General features: G+C 34.5%; 1 protein-coding gene across 2 annotated transcripts in view; it reads left to right on the top strand.

Annotated features, from left to right (window-relative positions):
• Nucleotides 1-20505, top strand: part of CDH6 (cadherin 6) — a 164887-nt gene that overhangs the window by 77054 nt on the left and 67328 nt on the right. Inside the window, exons 1-2 of one of the 2 annotated variants that reach the window (XM_051969889.1) lie at nt 1478-2657; nt 9301-9652. In XM_051969889.1, coding sequence (XP_051825849.1) covers nt 9425-9652 — 228 coding nt within the window. In that variant the 5' untranslated portion in view covers nt 1478-2657; nt 9301-9424. Of the gene's footprint in view, nt 1-1477; nt 2658-9300; nt 9653-20505 lie in introns of those variants that run through there. The other variant, XM_051969888.1, reaches the window with a different exon arrangement.

Raw genomic sequence — 20505 nt, forward strand, 5'->3', positions numbered from 1 at the left:
AGTACTTCCTTCAACAAATATTTGAAATATGAAAATATTTACCGAGTGCCTGCTGAGTGCAAGACTGATCAGACTAGGAGCAGTGATATACTTTGTTTTTGTTTTCATTAATACAGTGTGTCAAACATAATTTCAAAGCAAGTATAATATTGTGGAAATAAGTCATTTGGAAGCACATCAGTTTTCAAACAGATTGGCATATTATCTACAAATAGAAGCATTTACAAAGAAATCTGGCTCAAGTAAGTGGTTGTGTTGCCATCCCAACCCATTGGCAAAAAGAAAATGCTCTATGGTGAGAGATGCCAGTGTTGTGTGACACATTTCAATAAAACTGATTATGGACATAAAGCTGCACCAATTTCACTCAACAATGACTTTGACATTTACTGAGAAATCAAATGAGGCCTTTAGAGGTAAAGGTTTCATTTGAAATATGCACCAAAACATGAAAATTGGCTCCTGATGTCATAACATCTGATGAAGAAGGTCAAAGCAGGTAATGATTGGCAATGACATGTTTCCATTTTTATTCAAAGCATCTGGCGATTTATTCAAAACACAGAAAGTCTTTGTGAGATCAGAAAATTGATCTTGAGCAAAACCTGATTAGGTATAAAACTTTTCAGATGGAATAGCTTACATTTTTCCTGAAGATTTTGCCTTAACTAGTATTTCAACTTCCATCAAAATGCCTGCAGATCTACATTCTTCTTCATTCTATTTAATATATTATAGGGGCATTTCACATCTCTGATCTTCTCCTTTTATTTCACAGTTCTTTGATCTTTTTCTTTTTAACTCTGAGCCCTTTTCCTGCTTAAGAAATCCTGTGATTTTTATCAGTATGGCTACTACCTCCATTAATGCAGGTCACAACATGATATGGTAAGAGAGAGTGTGGTGCATTGGGAAAAGTCCTGATTTGGGAGTCTAGAGATGTAGGTTTGAAACATATATCTGCCACTTATCACCTGTGTGACTTTGAGCAAATTATTTCTCCTCTTCAGGCTTCCTTATCTTTTTAAGTGAGTTTTAAATCGTCTCCAACCTCCCTTCTAGTTCTAAATCTATGATCCTAGCATTGTTTCCTGAGTTGCTGTGACAATAAAAAAATCATGACCAATTTCTTGGTCTAACACCCTTTACCTTCACCAAAATTAACTTTATGGGACTAGAAGGATGTCAGGATTTGAGTAGATGAACTGAAGGTGCATATCCAAAAGTCATGGATCATTAAAATGATAAAGTAAAAATATGACTTAAATACTCATAATTAACAATTGTGTCTGTCTCCGTTGAAGATACAAAATGAGAAAATAGGTCAAGAATTAAGGGATTTAACTTTAATAATATGATAATAGTTACAACCCATATTGATACATTTACTATATATAATACAATATTTTCACAACAATCCACTGAGTCAGGTAATGAACTTATTTTTATTCCTAAATGATAGATAAGGCATTTGAAGCTCAGAGACCTTAATGTTTTGCTCATGGTCACACAGCTAGTATGTAAAGAAGACAAGGCATAAACTAGGTCTTTTGAATTCATATCCTATGCTTAACTTCCTCACCATAACTCACAGACTGAATTGTTCCTCTGTGAATTAGATAGCAACATTACAGAGATACCTCTGTGCCTTAGATAAGGCTTAAATATTGCTTAGTTAACATTAACTAAAAGCATGCTATGTAGAGAGCACTATACTAGGAGTTATGGGCAGAATTTTAAGCAAAAGAAAGTATTGATTCTACCTTTAAGCACCTTACACTTTAGTTGAAAAATCAGAATAATATAACCATTGACAATATTGTACAAATTGGGAACAATTGGGATTCTTAGAGAAATTTTGTAATAAAGTATTTTTAAAATTAGAATTAGAAGTGGGTTTCTAAGATTTAGAATTGAAAATAACATTAGAGATCACTCTCATTTTACAGATGAAGAAACTGAATTCAAGAGACATTAAGAGACCAAATCACCAAGTGGAAGAGCTGGAATATGAACCCAATTTCAGAGAAAATGAACTTTCCAATATAATATATCACTGCTTCAAATTTAATTTGTGATCCTACAATTTACCAGCTATGTGACCATAGACAACTCATTTCCACACTCTGAACATGATGGCTGAGATGTAAAATGGGTTTTATAGGGTTATTGTGAGGATTTAATGCACTAAGGCATGTAAAAGTCATTTATTAGTTAGATATTACTATGTAAATATGAGGTCCTGATAGTAGGGGAATATTCAGGAAAACAACCTGTGAAGTAAATCTAGAAAGTTTCTAAGGTGAGTTTTGAGCTGGGAACCATTGAAATAGAAGGATGAATTTGATAAGTCTTTTGTTCCATCATATTAATGAGTCTGCTGCTGATGTAGATCAAAATCTGACCAGAACTTCATTGAAAATTCTTAGAGACTTGGAGTTGAGATGTGTATGGAGTTCTTAAGCTGTTAACTTCATATTTCTTTTTTCTTTTTTTCCTGTTACAGAATCATGCCTCCAGAACTCACAATCTAAAAGGGGAAGCCAACATGTAAAAAGAAGCCAAAAAGCTTGGTTGGGAAGGTTAAAGAGAGAGTAGTTCAGTGGGAAGAGGGAGAAGGATGTTGAAGACCCCCAGCCTGGGTAGGAAGTTATTAGGTAAATGTCCTGTGTGCCCTCCTTAAAAAGTAAAGGATCTGAAAGATTTTCAATGTCTACCCTTTAATTTGTGAAATGAGAAAGAGGGAAGGATTCCAGGGGCAGTAAATACTGAAGAGGTATGAGTTTTCAATGGAGATCATGAAATCCCAAATTGCAGCTGCATAGAGAATGATTAGAGAAATTTTTTCTTCAATCTGAAGTTGGGGAAGGGGGTAGAGGGGCTGTCACTATCATCTATCTTTCAACTTGGTTTTACCACCATTTTTTAAAAAAATGGCTATAGTTGATATATCCTTTTTCTGCAGCCTCTTTCATTTAATCCCTACTCTAATCACTCCATTGGAAAAAGCTTTAAAAAAAAAAAAAAAAAGCACAAATTATTTAATTTACTAATACCGCCTTTTTTAAAAAAAAAAATTCTCATCCTCCTTGACTTTGTGGAATGCAGCACCTCTGCACTCTATTCTCTCATACCTTCTTTCTTGAGACAGTACATTCTCCTGGTTAGCCCACTACCTTTTTAACTGTCCTTTATAAGTGTCTAAGTGCACAGAATTCACTAATAAGGCAGTGCTTCAATTTGGAATATAGTTAACTATTTTGTTTTATTTTTTCTATATGAAAATGAAACCTGACTCCTTACAACTTTCACTCATTAGCTTTAATTCTATCCTCTGGGTACAGGCAAAACAAACCTCAACACTGCTATAGCCCACTAAAGTGATCAAGTTCATTTGAATCTCCAAGTCAAGAAAAATGCTTTAATATCACCTGGTTCTGGCCAAAATTAATTAGGGGAATAAATTAGTGAAAAGTCTAATTCTAAAGCTTTGGTAAAGAAAATGTAGTTGTATTACTTTACTAATTCTCAAGGCAGGATGGTAAAAGTCATAAGTGTGTTCTTTTAATCAAAAAACATTGTTTATTAAATGCTGTTTTGTAGCATGCACTCTTTTAAGCATCAGAAATATTTTTAATTACTTTTTTCAAGGAATTTACCTTCTATCTGGGGAGACAATTTGTACATATATAAATATGTATGTTGGTGGTCCTTCTTTCTCAAAGAGGACAATGACATCAGGAACTAGAAGTCTTGATTTGTAAGTGAATTGGATTTAAGTGTAGCAGGACTATGCAGAGTCATCAGCCTAACTCTCCTCCAGAATCATCTGAGTCAAGTGACAAGACATAGATCAGGGATACTACAGATGACTCCAGATGCAGTGAGAGACTTTGGACTTTATAAGCTAAGGTCTTTCCTATATTTCAGTTTATCTGAAGCAATGCTCATTCAATGATTTACAGATGGGTAATAAATGACACAAAAGATGGACTAGTTTGCCTACTCAAAAAAAAAAAAAAAATCAAACAAGGAGGGGAAGACCCTCAGGGTTTCTGTCCCGAACATAGATAATTGATTCATCAAAACACAAAAAATAAGCTAGTGAGGCTTCAGCTGGGACCTATTATTGGCCAAACAGTAAGAAAGAGTGATTTGGGTTTAAGAAATGGTCAAGTGACTCCATTTCAATACCAATGGGCTTTATTGGTAATTTTCCAGTGTTGTATTTAAAGGAAATATAAATGAAACCAAATGGGACAAAGGAATTAATTGCCCCAGTTGTTTGTTTTTAATGGTAGAATAAATAGCTAGGAAAAAGGGGGAAAATGTAGCCCATAAAACCTAAAATGTCTTGCAAGTTTTCAGCAAACAAAATTTATATTTGTGTATTATAAGTGTATGATTCCCCATGTGGATAAAGGGAAAGGAGACCAAGAAAGGGGGGGAGTGAGAGAAATAAGGGTGGAAGGAAGGAAAGGAGGGAGGGAGGAAGGAATGGAGGAAGAAAGGAAGGAGGAAAAGAAAAGAGGAAGGAAGGAAGTGAAGAAAGGAGAAAGGGAAGGAGGGAGAGAAGAAGAAAGGGAGGGAGTCATCAGGATGACTGGAGATGATCCCATAAACATACAAAAGATATACATATAAATTTGAGATAATCTGTGCAAGAAGAACTACTGGCTGTGGGAAATTAGGAAGGATCCCATGTAGATGATCCTTGAATTAAGCTTTGAAAGAAACTAAGAATTCTAACAGCTGGAATTGGGGGTGAGAGTGGAGGGTTGCATTCCAAGAATGGGGGACAACCTGCCAAAAAATATAGAAATAGGAAATGAAGACTCCTGTGTGAGGAATAGGGAGGGAAGGTCAATTTGATTAAAGTAACAAAAAGAGTAATATATGATAAAGCTAGGAAATTAGGTTGAAACCAGGTGGAAAAGTGCTTCAAACACCTAACAGTTTTTAAATTGTTACTTTGTTGTGATCCTTAGAGGATCTCTTTCCCTCCTTAAATTTATAATCCTATGATTCTGCATTCCATTTTAATGAATAACTGAGACTGGTTTTTGAATTAGCATATCAAGTGTTTATATGCTAAATGTTCCTTCAAAAGTGCTTGAGGGACTTTTCAAAATAGTTTGTTCTATTATTATTTTAGACATCTTCCTATATAATCTTATTTACACTATTAAATTTTACCCCTAAAGGGTTTGATCATAAAAGTCCTTTGGGCTTTCAAAAGAAAGATTTCAGCTTTTTTTTTCTGAAATTTTACAAATTCATAATTAGTAGAATTTGAATTAGTTATATATTATCATAAGTGGAAATATTCTGGGCTAGTTTCTGCCCAAAAGTTCATCATTTTAAAAATTAGACTGAGACCATATATCTTTCTTATGACTGAGATACCCATATCCTGGCATATATTTGTCTTGACTGAATTAACCAATTGCATATATGAGTAGTTTCAGAAAGTGCAAGAAATACACACACCTGTCCTACAAACATAGATAATTATGAAAATAAAACCAAGAAAAGGAAATTAAAATAAGAGTATATATTAAAGTTATTTAATGCTTTTTACTTTCATGCATGACAGTGAGTGATATTGAATAATATTGTTGGGGGGGCTGGAGTTGGGACTCAGAGAAGTTTTCTGCATTGCTAGAGAATGCATAAGGACAAGGGAAGAGGATTTGATGTTGGGTGTTTTTTTTTTTTTCCTAAAAAAAATTCTCTTTAGAGTAAACATTTACTTATGTAAGATACCAAACCTTTCCTTTTAAAATCCTCTTTCTATCTCATCTTTGCTTCTTTACCTTGAGTTCTGATTTTTTGCTCTTTTTTTTTTTTGAAATGAACTGGCATGTGTTTGATTGTGCCTTGACAAGCTAGCTAGCTATTACTCTAGCTTCCCCAGAATCAAGAGGTTTGACACACATTTTGAAGTCTCAGCATAGTATGTATCCTTTTCTCCTTCTGAAGATGATATTTCAAATCATCATCCTGTAACTAAGATTTCTTAGAATCCTATTACTGGTCTGATCACCATTTAAGTTGGTTTTTCTCTTGGTTAGGAATAAGCATAATCTAAAATTTCTGTGCAGTTTGTAGGAAGTGAGGCAAATTCTTATACTTGATAAAACTACATAATAGCAACATGTTACATATAAATATTTGAAACATTTGCTTCTCAAAATAGCAATTATAGGATACCATGTTCTTTTCACAAGAAGAAAATTCTTCAACTGATAATGGAATTCCTATTTTTTTTAACCTGAATGAAATAAAATCATTTCAAAATTAACCAGAACAAATAAAGATTTGTTTTAAATGTTCAAATTTCAAGCGGTATTGTACTTCTGCTGTATTTCTATTTATGTTCCCTTCAATTAAATTAGACGTTCTTAACTTTTGTTTTTTTCACAGTCCCCTTTGGCAGTATTGTGAAGCCTATGGATTCTTTCTTAAAATGACTTTAAATGCATAAAAATAAAACAAAATTCATAGAATTACCAAGGAAAACAATTGTTTGAAATGAATTATCAAAATATTTGAAAAATAATTTTGCAGACTCTAGTTTAAAGACTTTTCAGTTATTCCATCGTTGTAACATTTGAAGACATTTTCTGACGCCCCCCCCCCCCATTTGTTTGATACTGTTAATGAATCACATAATGAAATTTCCACAGCAGTGAAAAAAACAATTAGAGGATTCATTAGAGTTTTGCGCACATTTCTATTCTCAGGAATAGATCTCCACATGTAACAACTTCTACTTTAATTTCTGTTGCTTTTAGAAAAGTTTAAAAAAAGATAGAAGATGGGAATCCTTAGAATTTGTCTAACCTGATCTGTATTCTATTACTGAATATATCAGTATAAAGTTCCACTCTAGAAATGCAGTGCAAGGAAACACTGGGTGATTTAAGTTCTCCTATTCATTGTTTTAACATTCTCTACTATAGAATTATTCATAGAAATTCTATAATATTGAATGTTTCATTGCAAATAGCCCCTCAACCTTAGGTTTCAACATTTGAGTCACTGGTTAACACACTTCAGATTGCCATTAGGGCACATTTTTCCTGAAAGGAAAAAAATCTGCCCATGAACATTTTATATTTCATATCTGTAATACTATAGAAGAGCTAATATTGAACATCTGAGTGGCACCAGATTGCATAATTTACACAAAAAACTCACGGGTATAGATTTTCCTTTAAACTGCCCTTTATGATTTTGCCTTTTAAAACAGCTGACAGGGCCATTCCCCGTGTCATTCTTTTCCTGCCAGCACCATAGGGGATACATTGGATGCAGCACACATGTCTAATTCTTCACCACAGGATTTTTCTATGCAGATAATTAAGAGTATGGGAAAAAGGGAAAGTGTGATTTCATGTATCTGAACCCTCACATATATCTGAACTAGTATAATAGAAAGGGAAAAGGTGGGGAGGGAGGGTAGATTTATTAGTAGGCTTTCCTCCGTGCACACCTCATCCATATGCCATGAAGAAAAAGAGAGAAGCTGCTCATTACTTAATGGATCATCAATCATGCTGCACCTGTACCAAAAGCCAACCTAAAGGCAAGAATCCTGTTCACTGGCCCTCAGCCAACAGTGTTAATTGTCACAGTACTCATTTATCCACCTGTGGAATTTCCAACTTCCCCTGCCTGTTGTCAGGAAGAAGTACGATAATGTAATAAAGGTTCAAAAAATGCTGAATACCATAAAGAGCCCTATTTCTATCTCAACAGAAAGTCTCCACCAAGCCAGATGATAGGTGGCTATCAATTTCACTGATGCAAAAGGTAGTTACAGTTGCACCTCCTGTTAACGGTAACAAGAGCCAAGTGTGCAAATCTCCCTAGTGCAGGGGGAAAGAAATCAAAACAAAATGCTGATCTGTGAATATAAAATGTGTTCATTGCCTTGTTGGAAATGACATAACTGGTTAATTGTTATTGTGTTCTGCTTTGGGAAGTACTTGGAATCCGTTTTTGTTGTTGTTTAAACAGACTCATTCCATTATCAAGTAATCAGATAAAGAAGTTAATGGTATGGTTTTATGCCTTGGATTGTTACTGAGAAATGTGGACTAGGAGTAGCAAGAGAATATGTGTGTTCATTGTTTTAATTGTTCAGATTGGTAAACCAATTTGTAGCAGATGTGCAGAGTAGCATGGGCCCAGGATCTGCAGAAATACCATTCAAAGCCTAAAGGAAATCCTGTTTATGAAAACTTGGATCTTTAATAAAAATTTAATCTCTCACATGAAATCATGAAGTATAGGATATATGGAATCAAACCATGGACTGGGGAATCAGGAGACCTAAGTTCTAGATCCAGCTCTGCCATTAACTTCTGCTGTTTCTCTGGGTCTTTAAATTGAATGAGTGTTCCATAGTTCTCCACCTAATACAAGTAATACCTGGTCAAAGTACTTCTCAACTAAATGGCCACCTACCCTTTCCTAAAAAAAAAAAAAAAAAAAAAAAAAAAAAAACCACCTTTCAAATATCCATTGCTGTGCAAAGAAACCCATTCACAGTTGCCTGCCTTTCTGAACATTTGCTTCCTCTTCTGTAAGACCAAAAAAAAAGTGGGGTGGGGGTGGGGGACCAGATGGTCCCTTACAGTCCCCAAATTCATAGTACCATACTTTGTAAGGCTCTTGAAGTTCACTACCATCACTGCGATAATGTGGTAAATGTGAAATTTCCATGAAAGCTTTGTTGGCAAATTAAAAATTGACATTTTAATTTCTTAAAGAATCTAGTTTAAACAGTTGATTCACTAGACATAAGGCATAATGGAGGCCAGGTTTTAATCAATTGGACTATATTGCAATTGCCCATGATATTCATTCCCTTGGATTTGTGCAGGAAAAGAGAAATGCAAAGAGAATGAGGAACAGCCAGACTAATTTCCTCTAACCAGATCTCAGCCCACATGTGAAGATGTGAAAGAGTTAGTAAAATAAATCCATTGTGACACTTTGTTCTATATCAAAGCTGATACTTAAACAGGGGTTTCTAAGTAATAGAAAATAGGAAATAAAGCACTTGTCTCCTACCCAACACACATTTCATTTAGTGTGTTCAAAGGTCATTTTCTGCCTTTCCAAATTGATAGCAGACTTTTTTTTGGTGGAGTGGGAGATAGTGGGGGTGGGGGGAAAGGGGAGAGAGGGAATCCTATTTCATTTTCTGTTCTACTTTTCCAGTTTATTTGCTATAACACTGAATTTTAAGTATCTCTAAAAATGCTTGATATGTTATTATTCTTTCAGATATCCTCCGAGACCTAAGCAACGAACACTAAGAAAGAAGGAAGGAATGAGGTTGAATACAGTGCAGTAACACTGAGCACTTTAAGGACAGCAAAAGGCACTACAACTGAGCCCTGCAATCATAATGAGAACTTACCATTACTTCTTGCTGCTTTTTTGGGTTGGTCAGCCCTACCAAAGTTTCTCAAGCCCCTTCTCTAAGAGGACTAGTGGCTTTCCAGAGAAGAAAAAGACACTGGAGCTATCTGGAAGTAGCAAGAATGAGCTTAATCGAGCAAAAAGGAGCTGGATGTGGAATCAGTTCTTCCTCTTGGAGGAATACACAGGATCCGATTATCAGTATGTTGGCAAGGTAGGATTCCTTTGCACACTTTTACATTCTGATTTTAAAAGCCTGAAGAAATCACTTCTCATAAATAGCTGGGGAGGATATGAGCCTCTGTACACTAAGAATTGTTGCTTATCTGGTAAGACTTTTTTCACTTGAGTAGTTTCGGGTAAGAAGACTATAGCAAGAAGCTGAGAACTGTTAACAAAGAATAGAGGAAAATGTTCTCGTCAAAATGAAACACCCACAACCATCCACATAGGATTATCATAAATCCTTTAATTTTTACCTTCACATGAAAAATGCAGTCCAGTTATGCTATAAAGCAAGATGCATTAAAAATAGTGTGATAGTGATTAAGCTTTTGCTCTCTGAGGGATGGAAAGTTTCATTTTCTCACTGTGAAAGCCAACAGTCTAAGCTTAGCACATTGCCTGTCAGCTCCAAATTAACTATTTCCTGGTTGCTCTACCACTCCATGCTCTCCTCTCATTCATTTAGAAGAAGAATGCTTTAGCCCTTGACTACATTACCACCCTATGTGGTAATGGGTTAGGTGGTGGGAGATTTTGCCCTCAAAAGCTTTCAGAAGTAGTAAGATTAAAATTATTTTTGTAAATTGTAGGTCAAGTTCACAGAAATATCTATGTAAAGAGGCTGTTTGCAAGTCTCATCTGATCACTTTATTGACCCAGAAGTGTATTGGAGATTTTGTTTATTTCTTTACAGTAACCCCTACAGAGCTGCCAGAGCTGAGTCAGGGAAATGAGGCTTGGTTATGTCCTCAGCCTGAGCCTCACAGAAATTAAATTGTCAGCTACATTCTTGGCACAGAATTTCTGTAGCAAGCGAAGATGTAAGAGACAGAAAGGTTTGATTCTTTAAGGATAATGATACTGTCAGGAGAAAAAAAAAAGTCATCCTTTCAGCTATAGAGATGAGAAAATGGACATGGATACAGCAAAATAGGAGACTTTAAAAGATACGATCTTTACAGACAAGTTTTGATTATCACCATCTTTTCAAACATCTCTTCTAAGAAAGCTTGTAAATAACATGAATGCTACTGATTCTAAGAGCTTCCAGTGTTCACCAGGAAACTTTCACACATATTTGAAGTAGAGTGTCAGAACTCACACCTTAGGAAATGATAAAATATCCCAGAAGAAAGAAAAAGGTACCATATATTGTTATTCCCTATATCTAAATATCCCCTATTTTCAATGAAGAAAAAGTCCTCAATGGCTCTGAAACTTCTTCTGATCATTGTTCAAATGTACTGAATTATTAATGGAGAACAATGTTTGAGAGGAAATATTCAATAGAAGGGTGAGCAAAGGGTAAGACCCAGAGGAGCTAGCTTACCCTTACATACACACAGACACAGACACACAGACACACACACAGACACACACACACACACACACACACATTTACTATGAATCTCAGAAGTAATGATGCCCTGAAGAAAAATTTTAATTTCTTTATTCATCAGTACCTTTCCTCTCTGAAATTTGAGTAGTTCTAAGTTTATAGACTTCTTATGAGGATATTTGATATAAAATGATTATATAGCATTTTGTAAAATATAAAAGTGCTTTATTAGTGTTAAGTACTAACAACAGATGGTGCTTTTTATTCAGCATCCCTAAATCCTACTTCAATAATGTGCTTTAAAGCTTTGCTTCTCGAATTCTGTTTGTGCATTGTAGCAACAATTCTGTCATAATTTTAAGAAGGAAGGGACAGGATATTATAGGATGTCAGAATCAATTGTGGATGAAGTTGTATAAGAGGCACACAAGAAAATTGAGATTAGTCAATAGCTTAATACTTTGTAACAAAATTGCAGAAATTATATTCTCTGATGAAAACATCTTAAATGTTATATGCAATGAAGCAACATATATGCACTGAATAAAGTCATGGTAGATCAAGTATAAATGGTCTCTATATTCCAGCCAAAGAATGGCATTTGCAGGGATCAATCTAAAAAAAAAAAAAAGTTACTTTATATTTTCTTTTAATGTGATTGATAGTAGCAGTGTGGTAAAATAAAAAATGTGCTCTGATACTTAGAACTGGCATTGAATCCCTGGGTCTGACACATTAACTGTGTGACCATGAACAAGTCACTTAACTAGTTTCCTCATCTCTTAAATGAGGGTCATAGTATTTGAACTACCTTCCTTACAGAATCATTACAAGAAGAGTATTATGCAAGCAAGCCTTCATGTGCTTTATAAGTGTAAGCTATTGTGATAGGACAATCAATAAATCAATTCATCAATGAACAATATTTTTAAAACATCTGTTGTGTGCCTGGCACTGTGCTAATTCCTAAGGATGAGAAGACAAAAACGAATCAGTTCCTGCCCTTGAGGGGTTTACATTTTATTAGGGGAGCGATTTATTTCTAAGATAACATGAAATATATGCAAATTTGATACTTTAGAAAGAGGGGCTTTGGAAGGAAGAGAATAACTTAGTGCCTCCCAATATACTCCTTGCTGTAGTCTCACTCATTTATAAAGGCAGCTTCCATCTACCATTTGTCATGGATCACAATTCTCTCAATCTTTTATTGAGTGTATAGCTAGTGTTCAGTAGCTATTGCCCTCCCCGCATGTGTTTCTTATTCTGAATGAATGAGGAATTAGATCTTTAAAAGCATATTTTATTGATCAGTCTAAGGCTAACCACAGAGAAAACTTAAAAAAGAATTATGAGTGAAATTGGTCATATTGCTAAACAAGTTGTGAAGTCTGATACCAAGAGGATAATTGACAAATCCTAATACAATCTTGACTTTTCACTTCTCTATAATTGTCTGATTATGATATTTGACAGAATCTCAAATTTAAAAAAAAAAAAGAATGGGAAAGAAAAGAATTAGGAATATAAAGTGGTCAAGGCAGAAACATTAACAAATCAATTCAGATTCCATCCATCCTTCCTTCTACAACAATACTATAGTCATATATACACACATGCATTCCTATGTAAATACAGATGTATGTATAGGTAGTTATATATATATATATATATATATATATATACATGTATATTATGTGTATATGTATATATATATGGGGAGGAGGTATGAGTATAGCATTGTTGTGGAAGAGAGTCAGAGTCTTAAGTGGAACTTTAACAAATTGCTATTAAGATTACTTCCTAATTATGAATATATTTATTAACATTTCTGTATATGTATCTATATGTTTGTGAATGTATTATATGTGTGTTGATGTTTCTACGTTAGTTTGTGTATAGATGTATATGTGTGTATGTATAGATATGCATATGTATATGTATATAGATATATCTGTATATATGGATATGTATGCACACGTGTATTATAGTATTAAATACAGTGTATTATATAAATCACTAAGGACTGAAACAACAAGCCTGGATTTCCATAGTTTTGTACAATTTCTGTTCTGACTAAGCATAAAAATCATATCCTGGCTGCTTAGTTACTGATTTGTGGGTAGACAGCAAGTCACTTCATTTACCCCAGTCTAATGAACAAATAAAAGTACCTTCTATTTATGTAGGTCAAAAATAAAATGGCACTATGAATTATATTTTATCATTTTTATACGCATTTTATACATATTTATTATTCACTCTTATGTATAGATTCAGAAGTATATTATTTTGTAAACACATGGATCTTGCCCAATGATTTTATTTTATCTTATTTTCCAAATCAAGAAGGAAAGATTTATATTGCTACTAACAGCAGACTAAATCCACAAGGGTTTTAGCAAGGAAAAGGGGTTTTAGCAATTAGCAAGGGGAAATTGTGGAGATCCTATAAAGCAAATGGAGGATTATGGGGCTAACCCTAAAAGGAGTTTCAGGTCCTGACATTGTGGCACATAGCAAGCAGACTAACTCCAAAAAGGAGTTAGCAAGGGAGGAGAATTACACCATTGACTGGAGTTGCCCAGTGATTTTAAATACGCTAAAATTATGTCTTACCTTCCTCATAGAGAAAGCAAAGTCCAAATCAAAGATGTTTTATTAGAAACATCCAGTCTCCAGCTGCTCTTTATTTAAACACTGGAATCACTAGAAGTGCTTTCAGAGCAATTTTAAAGAATAAACAGAGAAAATGATAGCAATTTGATCTGGAGGTTAACAAAGGCATGGGTCATGTGGTAAAGACTACATCATGGAAAAGAGGCCATAAACACTGCTATGACCTAAGAATCAGCTAGTAAATAAGTATCCCAAACATACTCCCTGTATCTTTGGCATGCATTAGTCCTATTAATTAAAGAAATTGCAGAGAGAAATTGCCCATCCATGTTTTCCTGCTGCTCCTCCCTTCCTACCAGTTTCATATCCTTCAGCAATTCATTGAGAGATGTAATTGTCATTCTCCTTTTCCCATAAGGAATCCAGCAGAATAATAAGATAAGATTAGGTTCAATAAGAAAACAAATAAGATCATTTCCATTTGGATAGGACTTTCATACATCATTAGCACAAGGCATTCTCATAGCAGTTGGTGAAGAAGGCAGTGTAGTCATTATCATCTTCATCTTACAGATAAAGAAATTGAATCTATGAGAACCCTAGTGACTAATGCAAGGTCATACAATTAGCAAATGGTAGAATTTCTAACTCTTTATACTATATGCCATATTACCATCTATTAGATAAGAAATTGGGCATTTAATGTACTACTACTACTAATGTACTACAAAAACATGTACTAATTGGAATGCACAAATCTGTGCACATCAAGTCTAATACAGACAGAATTCTCTTGAACAAAACCTTCAAGAGGTAGGTTTCCTATAAAGGCTTCCACTAAAGGGGAACAACCTCTTGAACACACTTAATTGTTTAGACATTTTTCATTACTTCTCTCAGAAGCCTGTTTTTTTCTGTGGCTTCACAAAAGATGAGATTGGAAAGGAATTTGTAAGGTCATGAGTCTAACTCATGTCTTTTAGTGCAGAATCCCTTTTAGTACATCTCCCACCTACCACCACCATCAAAATGATCATCCAGTCTCTGATTAAAGAACTCTTGTGGGGTACATGAAGTGTTGAAGAAGGATTAGAACCTCTATTAATGGCTTGCTGAGCCCCTTTCAGGGTTGCTCATTCATTTTTGAATCTACCTATCACCCAACTCTCATCTGTGGCTCCAAGAAACTATCAGTGGTCACACTAAAACCTCTCTCAGTAGATAGGCTAAACCAGGCTGAGAGTAATTGGCAGGTCTCGTTGGTGAGGTAGGTTAATATCTATGTGAAGACTTCCCACAGTGGAATGGTGAGATGAGAACAATTTGTTCCAACAGCATGAAAATGACTGAAGCAGGCATTGTGGAGCACTTAGAGCTTGTTTGGAAATTGAAAATTCCAACATCATTCACTGCATTCTAGGCCACAGAAGCCATCATGATTTTTGTCCTGCCACTGGACTTCAGTGATTCAGGAAGAGAGAGAGTGATGACTGTGCAAATCTGTCTAAATTAAATCCAATTCATACACAAGTTAATATATTACCCTGGGATATCACTGGTCCTCTTTGAAAGTGAGAGATGAACAACAATACTAGAAAAAGGGAATACTCTACACATTGAGGATTTGAGATAGTTCTAATTGTTAGGAGGTTTTACTTATATTATTCTATCTTTTCCATATGACAGCCTTTCAAAAATGCTTGAAAATAGATGTCATGACTCTGCTCTAAACTCCTTTGTTCTCTAAATTAGAATGACCATATTCTTTCAGGCAACTTTTATAACATATATAGTAATCTTGAGTTCTCTTTGTGTCTTTATCAGCCTCTGATAGATGCGCTCTAATTTGTCAGTGTCCTTTCTAAAATCTAGCATCTGGAATATATTAAAACAATTATAGTCTGGTTAGCTCAAAGTATAAAGTTTAATCACTCATATGGGCAGCAAAAAGAATGACAGATCTAGAGTCAAATAACTAGTGGCAGAAATCAAAGATTTTTTACTTACTATCTTCAAGATCTTGGTCAAATCACTTAGTGTCATTGTTTTCTAGCTTCATTATCTGTAAAACAAAGGGATGATTTCTATGATATCATTCAAATCTAAATCTAAAATCCTTTATCCTCTATCATTTTGGACCTACTGATTTTATTAATGCAGTCTACACAGGCTACCATGTAACATTGTTACCATAAAACACTTTTTAAAAAAAAATGCAATCAGGGTTAAGTAATTTGCTCAGGGTCATGCAACTAATAAATGTCTAAGGCTAGATTTGAATTTAGGACTTCCAGCTTCCAGACCCAATCTTCTGTTTACTATTCCATTTAGCTGACTGCTTCTCCTCTCCCCTTTTAGGGGAAGGTGAGTTAGGATTTTTCTTTGTTTTGAGATTGTGGAGGTTTTTTGTTTGTTTAGGATTATGTTTTGGCTACCATGTAATACTATTAATTAACTCCAGATCTCTTTTTCATAAATTGGTTTCTAGTCATTCCCTTCTACATCCTGTTTTTCTGTTATTAAATTTTTGAATCCAAATATAAAATATATAACTCATATATACACACATGCATACACATATAAACATGTCTAAGGTTTTTTTCCCCCTGTAAATTTTTGCTGCAATATAGTATATTATAAAGATTATTTTTGTCCTGAAGCTGCAAAAATACCTTGGAAAAGGTGGGGTGCAAGGGCTGAACCCCAAAAATATATTGGGGCTTCGGGCCAATGTTGTAAGATATCATGAGGTGTCATGAGAATTTGTAGGCTTAGACCATCTCCAAATCAAAAGGCAAAGGTTTTATTAAGCTGTTAATGGCAAGTTAAATTTCAATGGGGAGTTTACCAATTTAACAAGGGGGAAAGACACAGGTTAAGTTCCCTTGCAGATCTCATCATTATCATGGGGGAAAACACCATAACAACGCAGGGGGAGAGGGAGGACAGGCTGAGTTCCTGATCAACTAGTCATAACAAGAAAAAACATACCATAAGCAGTCAAAGTTCCTAGAGAATTTCCTGTCATAAGGAGGTCAATTCTTAATGAACCAGGAATTGACAAGGGATAGGGTAGAGCCTTATATAGTCAAGGAATAATCTTGGAGTTGCTTGTTCTCCTGATTCTATATGATTACTGTGGAGTCAAGATAATCCTGTCAATGGAAGGAATTCAACAAGGGCCCACTGCAACATAGGCTTACTTAAGGACTCCAAAGATTCATTTAAAGATAAGAAAATTCTCCCCATGCCCCTCCCTGGTTGCCTCCCAGTAGTTACACATTTCCTTCTTCAAGTCATTTTACAGATGAGGTTACTGAGGCAAATAGAGTTAAGTGATTTGCACAGGTCATATAGCTATAAAGTATGTGACACTATACACCATATGTGGACTCAGGTCTTCCAGACTCTAGACCCAGTGCTCTATCCACTAGTTGTTGTATTTTGTAGTATCTATATTTACTCACTAAACACACTTTTAGAGAATATTCTTTTATATTTCTCTGTAGAGCTAAGTTTATTCCATTTTATTATGTCTGTGACAAAGAATTCTTTATCAATTTTGATCATAATCTTTCTGCTTCCCTTTTTGGCCAAGTGCTGCCACTGCCTTGGTCTCTTCTCACTAGGGGAAACATCTTATTTGCTGCATGATGATGAGACACCATTTGCTATCTTTTTGAATCCATCTGTGTCAGGAGGAAATTGGGAGTTCTGCTTTCTGCAGTTACTACCACTTTGCCATGAATCATCAATATCATAGCTTCTGGGAGAGTATTTGATTATTCTAAATACAGGAATGCTGTTAAAGGAACAAAAGAAAAGATGAGCTCCTCATCTTGCTGCATCTGGAAGTGCTTTGCTCAAAGCATTTTCATGATATAGAAGGGATGCTGAGAAATGTCTGGGGCAGCAGCAGGCTCTTCCTAACAGCTGAAGTGAACTCCATACAAGGCAGCTCATGCAAGGTGCAAAGGAATGAGCATATCTGACCAGGGCCTTTAGCTGCTTCTATTACCATATTCCCTGCAGGCAGTGAAAGTGACAGAAAACTAAGCAGCTAAATAAGATAATCAAACTAAAATGGGAATCAGCCTTGGATGTGTGATACAATTGCTTGAGTCTTCTGTATCATTTTGCCTATGGGGACTTTTCTTCTGCTTACAAGTCTGTTTTTCAGAAGGAAATACAAAATGAACACTCACAATTACAGGAAGGTGGATGAGGTTTCAAGCAATTCTCCTACCTAACTATAACCATCTATATTCGTTGACCTATTCTCTGATTCCATGTCTACCCATAAGTTGAACTGGGATATAAGTTGCCAGAAAATTAATTTTAGTATTTCATACTCATATAATGAATCCCTATATACTTAATATACTACTACTAAGTTGATAATTATGATTTGTTTATCACAAAGGTCAAGATTTATACAAGATTTTTACCCTCGTCAAAAATCCCTTTTTCTTATCTATTAAGGTTTTTTCATTTGAATGAGCATGAGATACATGTCAATAGCATCCTAGTCTCTAATTTACTTCAAAATGTAATTTTTCTAAGGTCCAAGTAAATATGGGATGAAAACTTGCTTTGAATTATAATTCAATCCATGGCGTTTTGGGATAATTTTGTAATATAACATGATTGGGCTTTAAAGTATCACTTTCTCACAAAGAAAATGTCATTTTAGCCTCTTCTCCTTTTAAACATAGTGATGAATAAAATGCCAACCTGCAGAGAATCAGTGGTTAATAGCTAAGTAAATCTATACTACAACCTACAAATTGAAACCACTAAATTTTCCAGCCTAATTGAAATTATGAATAGTGTCAATATATCATTTTAAACATGGGAAGCCAAGAACATGTTGCAATCAGCATCATATGTTTAAATAATGGGCCAAGAAGCAAAATACAAAAGATATTTGTTTTTCTTTGTACTTGGTACATAATAAATACTTAATAAATAATGATTCATTGATTTTTCATTACAGTCATGATAGATCTCAGACAATGTTAGGGCTTCTTATATTATTGACACATAGGAACAAAGTAGCTTTCTTTGTCTTATTGCATATATCTGATGTCACCAAACAGCATTTTGGGTGACAATGAAATATAATCTTCATCAGTATGCACTTTAAATGTGTCTGCATTCACTAAAAACTTCTCTTTCAAGTCAGTGTTGAATACGAGTGAAGAAAAGAAGAGAATTCCCCATAAAGGACAAGAAAGAATCAGTAGAGTTTTTGGTGCCTTTTTTTTTTTTCAATGCATCAAAAAAGAAATGTAACAAGGATTGTTGAAGGCTGAATGAAGAATTGAAGTTAAAATTATGATTCATGGGAATACGGAGAAAAGCAACATTACAGAGTATTTCACTGGAGAAATATTTATATTTCCTTCAACTTCTTTGTTCACATACTGCATATATTCATGAGGAAATGCATTTTAAAAGATTAAAATCTATTCACTTGTGAAAGATAAGGATAAACATTTTAAATGGAAGAGTGGCTTTCAGAAGACTGGAAGGCAAGAATGGTGTGACAGAGCTAAAGGCATAAAAGATCACTTTAGATGGGACTTTAGAGGTAACTGAAGGAAAGAGAAATTAAAGTCAGAAAGAGAGTATAAGAAGTTATCACAGATAATGCACTTTAAGAATAAATGTGGAGAGAAAGATGAGGGAAATGTTTTTTACTAATGGGAAGTATATCACTATTGTTAAAATACTGATGAAAAATGAAAGGAGGGAGAAAAGAAGGAATTCCAAAATAGCATTGAACAGACTTGATTCCCAATCTTTACAAAAGAAATATACAAATAATCAAAGAGATACTGATGATAAGTCCTCTTGAGGTAGATGTTTTGGGACTAGAAGGTGACACTAAAGATAAGAAAAGATATGAACTTGACTCTAATAGCTGATCAGAAAGTTTTTGTCCACAAAACTTTCCTCTGAATAAAAAAAAAAAAAAATTGGAATCTAAGGTGGAAACCAAAAAAGTTTGCTATTGTACAGACTCTAACCCTCAGGAAAATTATAAAGAAAAAAGAAAAGAGAGAAAATAGCATTCTTTCTTTCTTTCTTTCTTTTTAGTTTTCATTAGTATTTTATTTTCTAAATACACACAAAGATAGTTTTTTCAACATTCATTTTTGTGAGACTTTGTGTTCCAAATTTTTCTCCCTCCCTTCCTTACCTCCCTCCTTCATAAGATATCAAGTAAACTGATATAAGCTAAATATGTACAATTCTTTTAAACACATTTCTGTGTTTGTCATGGACAAGAAACATCAAACTAAAAGAAAAAAAATCACGAGAAAGAAAAAAAAAAAAAAACAAAAAGTGAAAATACTATTCTTCGATCCACATTTATTCTCCAGAGTTCTTTCTATGAATGCCAATGGCATTTTCTCTCAAGTCTATTGAAAAATGCCTTGAATCACAGCATTGTTGAGAAGAGCCAAGTCCATCATAGTTGATCTTGTTACTGTATACAATGTTCTGTGGGTTCTGCGTAAGTTTATGAAATCTTTCCAAGTTTGTTTTTAATCATTCTGTTTATCATTTCTTATAGAACAATAATATTCCATTACATTCATAGACCATAATTTATTCAGCTATTCTCCAAGTGATGGGCAATCACTCAATTTTTAGTTCCTGACCATTACAAAAAGGGCTGATGCAAACATTTTCCCTCATTTATGACCTCTCTGGGTTACAGAGTATTGATACTGGTGAATCAAAGGGTATGCACAGGTTTATAACCCTTTGGGCATTGTTCCAAATTGCTCTCCAGAAAATGGCATTCTTACAAAGGCATATGTTGAACAATAGAAAGAATTGGAAGGAATGACCTAACCTGGTATTACTTTTTA

This window comes from Antechinus flavipes, chromosome 1, assembly GCF_016432865.1.
Source record: "Antechinus flavipes isolate AdamAnt ecotype Samford, QLD, Australia chromosome 1, AdamAnt_v2, whole genome shotgun sequence".
In the NCBI taxonomy this organism is placed as follows: domain Eukaryota; kingdom Metazoa; phylum Chordata; class Mammalia; order Dasyuromorphia; family Dasyuridae; genus Antechinus; species Antechinus flavipes.